This window comes from Pyrus communis, chromosome 2 (assembly GCF_963583255.1).
Source record: "Pyrus communis chromosome 2, drPyrComm1.1, whole genome shotgun sequence".
Taxonomy (NCBI): domain Eukaryota; kingdom Viridiplantae; phylum Streptophyta; class Magnoliopsida; order Rosales; family Rosaceae; genus Pyrus; species Pyrus communis.
This window is the reverse complement of record NC_084804.1, coordinates 34,710,989-34,714,558: the sequence shown is the minus strand read 5'-3', so window position 1 is coordinate 34,714,558 and position 3,570 is coordinate 34,710,989. Positions and strand designations below refer to the sequence as shown.

The 3,570-nt window shown below is 36.0% G+C and overlaps 1 protein-coding gene across 1 annotated transcript; it reads right to left on the bottom strand.

Moving 5' to 3' along the window:
* LOC137727047 (bidirectional sugar transporter SWEET1-like) lies at window positions 1-2,633 on the bottom strand. The gene is made up of 6 exons (XM_068465990.1): window positions 2,349-2,633; window positions 2,189-2,225; window positions 1,755-1,850; window positions 1,134-1,413; window positions 913-1,032; window positions 1-484 (listed from the first exon to the last, which is right to left on the bottom strand). The coding sequence occupies exons 1-6, from the start codon at window positions 2,395-2,397 to the stop codon at window positions 275-277; spliced, it is 792 nt and encodes a 263-aa protein (XP_068322091.1). The 5' UTR covers window positions 2,398-2,633; the 3' UTR covers window positions 1-274.
* Window positions 2,634-3,570: the final 937 nt, after the last annotated feature.

Genomic DNA, 3,570 nt, shown 5'->3' with positions numbered 1-3,570 from the left:
CAAGAGTTTATCCTAATAGAGTGGTAACCAAAGTAATATTATTCGCATATTTGACATGGAAAAGACAATTTAATCAGTGAACAAAGAGAAATCGGCAAGTAATATGATTGATTCCATCAGGACTTATATCTAATTAGAGTGGCATTGTGATTACAACATCATTAGCTACCACACGTACAAGACCAGAACAACGACAAGAAATTGGAAAATGGAAGTTTGGTGATAGCCATTGCCACGTGGCAATAACCCAATTGTAGGAAGCAGACAGGGGTTCTTAGACATGCCCATCTTGGGCGCCATTAATGGTAATTGATTGCTTTGGTTGTTGATCGGGCTTTGCAACGCCCGTCTCCATTGATTCGTCAGCAGTAGTTGCAGCACCATTGGGCTTCTTGGTGCCACTGCCCTTGCCCTTGTTGTCACGGTATATGAAGTACAGGAGCAGCTGCAGTGCCCCTAAACCACTCCCAAACCCATTTGGAATCTGCGCCACATATCACATTATTTGTAAGATGAAGCGTTTATTAAGCGTCAAATCTTAGGTGCAACCGTATCCCTATAACATTGCATGTCTACATCTCTTTCATTGGTAAAAGATAATGTGAGGAGAGAGATAGTCACAAAAATATGCACGTCTTGTTACACCTAAGTTTCTCTCAAGTTTAACAAGTTCTAGTTTTCAAATTTGAATTGAATCACATCTTAATTTGTGTTTTAGTCAATTAAAGGGTTAGTGAGGGGAATAAAAAATAAAAAAGCTGAACAGAAAAGCTCATATATATAGTTAAAAGACAAAGGGTTGAAAATTTGGTACCAAAAATATCAAATTGTTTTTACTTTTCCCATGACATCTCAGCCATATGTTAAAGTATTTGGTAAAAGTAACAGAAATTCAAAAGGGTAAATACTTACAGCAACAAATGGATCATGGCCAAGTAGGCCAAAGATGAACCATGAAGTTCCACATAAGAAGGAGAAAAGTGACAAGAAAAATGGCATAAACTCCACACTCTTAGTTCTCACCACTGTGCTCTGCATTATACACAAATTAACACATAATTAATCCCAATTAATTCCACATTATTAAACCATAAAATTGAATGAATGTTATGAATGAATACAAGTAAACTTACCATAATCGAGAACGGCGAGCTATACATGATGACGGAGAACACGGTGGCGGCGAGGCCACAGAAGAGCTTCCGGGATTTGTCGTGGAGGGATAAGAGAGAGACCAATGCCACAGCAGAGAACAAAGCAAGTACAGCGGTGAAGAGACCAAGAATTTTGGCCCTCTCCCTCTTTGGGGCAAAAATGATGAAGATCAACACATATATCAGTTCAATGGCTGCACCAGTACCATTGATTGTTGACACTAAAATGTTGTTTGGGGACACAAATGGCAGGCCATACCTATTATTATGCAGATCACGCATTAATTACATTAATCCAAGTTATTAATTAATTACACACAGTTGATTACGTGGGCAATGATTGAACTGCACTAAACTGTAATGTCACACACAAAACATGGTATAACATAGTAACATGTAATACACAAAGGATAATAGTCAGTATCATCCAACCCAAATATCAAGATTCATATATTTCACACAGAAATCCAATCATTTTTTGTACCAAATTGCACATTTTAGTGATAAAAAGCATTGTGATTAAGGCAACTGTTAAGACAACAGCAACAAGAAATTTAACAGAGAGAGAGAGAGATGAAGGAGAGAAGCAAAGCAGCATACCAAGCGGAGAGGAGGCAGTTGAGCATAGTCATCACGTAGGGGATGCCAGAGAACTGCTCTGTGCTTCTTTTCCTTATGATCCTCCTAAATGTAATTCTACACATTTTTTAAACCAAAATAATTCAGTAAATTTCACAGAAAATTAAAGAAATCCAGTAAACATTCAACCTTTCCGTTTCTCCAACGGATATACAGAACTCCATTTAACAAAATCAAATTTATAACACAAAAGACATGATCTTTAGCCTCAAAAAGCGAGAGAGAGAGAGAGAGATTGTTGCTTTTGGAACCATGCAGAATGTACAGAGAATCAAAATACCATAACCCCATTAACAAAATAAAATTTAGGCAAAAAGGCATCACATTTAGACCCCAAATGAAAGCCTCTGTGTGTGTGGGATAGAGAGAGAGAGAGAGAGAGAGAGAGGGCATACGTGGGTGCCAAGAAGAGGAAGAGAGCAGTGCCATTTCCTGTAAAAACGAAGAAACGGAGCATTAAAAAACACACGCAAAAATCTCAAAGGAAATGGGTAAGAAAGAATCACAATTTAGAAAATAATCAGAAAAACCAGAGAGGAAAATTCAGAAACTCACCAATGACTCCGAAAAAAACCTTCAAAACATGCATTGTTTTTGGATCCATTTCAACCGAATCTTGAAACGAGAGAAAGAAAAGCAGAGAACCCTTGAAGAAAAGCCTTAGTGTACCAGAAGCTACACTGAAAAGGGGGGAGAGAGAGAGAGAGAAAGAAGATGGAGGAAAGAGCAAGATGTTTCTTCACAAAGTAGGAAATGGGGTTTTTGAGAGAGGAGTGCACGAAGCGGTTGGGATTTTAAAGAAAAAATTCAGAGAGAAAAGTAAACGGTAACTAAGCGGTTTCTCTTGCAGTAAAAATACTGAAATGTAATCTGACTTTGGGTGTGGAGTGTCTGTCTCTACTTCTTATACTGTGTCTCAGAAATCTGTGATTCTGCGCACGTACGAACTGTAGAACGGTGAAAAGCTGTAACCAGTGAAAGCCCTCTCACAATTGATAACCGTATTTTGTTGGGTTTTTGCTGCTTCTACACGAAATGATTCGAAATAACAGATATATTATATAGTTTTTATTTTTTATTTTTTATTTTTTTATTTTTTTATTTTTTTATTTTTTTATTTTTAAAAACGATAAGAATGATATCTAAAACTACATTAATGAAATCCTATTTGTTAACCAAAAGAGGGTAAAAAGACTATTTAATCTTCTATCACACAAAAAAATGATGAACAATAATGTAATTTCACAGGTTCAAATTTTACTGTTTTTTATTGAGCCTCACATACATGTGATGTTAAAATATCTCCAATATTTAAAATTAAAAAAAAAAAACAAAAAACAAAAACCTCCCACTTCCCCAATGTTCTCTATCTCCCTCTCTCCTTCCCATTTTTCTAAAAAAAAAAAAAAGAATGTGTTCATACACACAAAGTTTGTAGGCAAATGCTAGTATAAATACAAATAAGTATACCGGTGCCAAACAAATAAGTACAACGGTTCTAATTTGGTACATAGCTCTAATAACCAACAAATTGATCTAAAGTGAATTTGCACAATTAAAAAAAAATAGAATAAACCCTATACGGCTACTAGCACAAACATATACACATCATCAATATAAATTTGTTGCAAAATAACAATAGACGCAACATATCTTTAGTAGCAACTACACTGGTCATTCCTAATGAGTAATGCCGCATGAAGTCTTAGAGGAGGAGACGTCATCAGAATAAATCTATCTGAGAGTAACAGTAGACGTAGCAAATCTTTACTAGCGA

Excerpts from the sequence above, each read along its gene's own strand:
- LOC137727047 (XM_068465990.1), bottom strand. The coding sequence starts at position 2,397 with ATGGATCCAAAAACAATGCATGTTTTGAAGGTTTTTTTCGGAGTCATT. Across the intron at positions 1,851-2,188 it reads TTCCTCTTCTTGGCACCCAC|AATTACATTTAGGAGGATCA; the intron begins GTATGCCCTCTC and ends AAAAATGTGTAG. Across the intron at positions 485-912 it reads GCCATGATCCATTTGTTGCT|ATTCCAAATGGGTTTGGGAG; the intron begins GTAAGTATTTAC and ends TATGTGGCGCAG.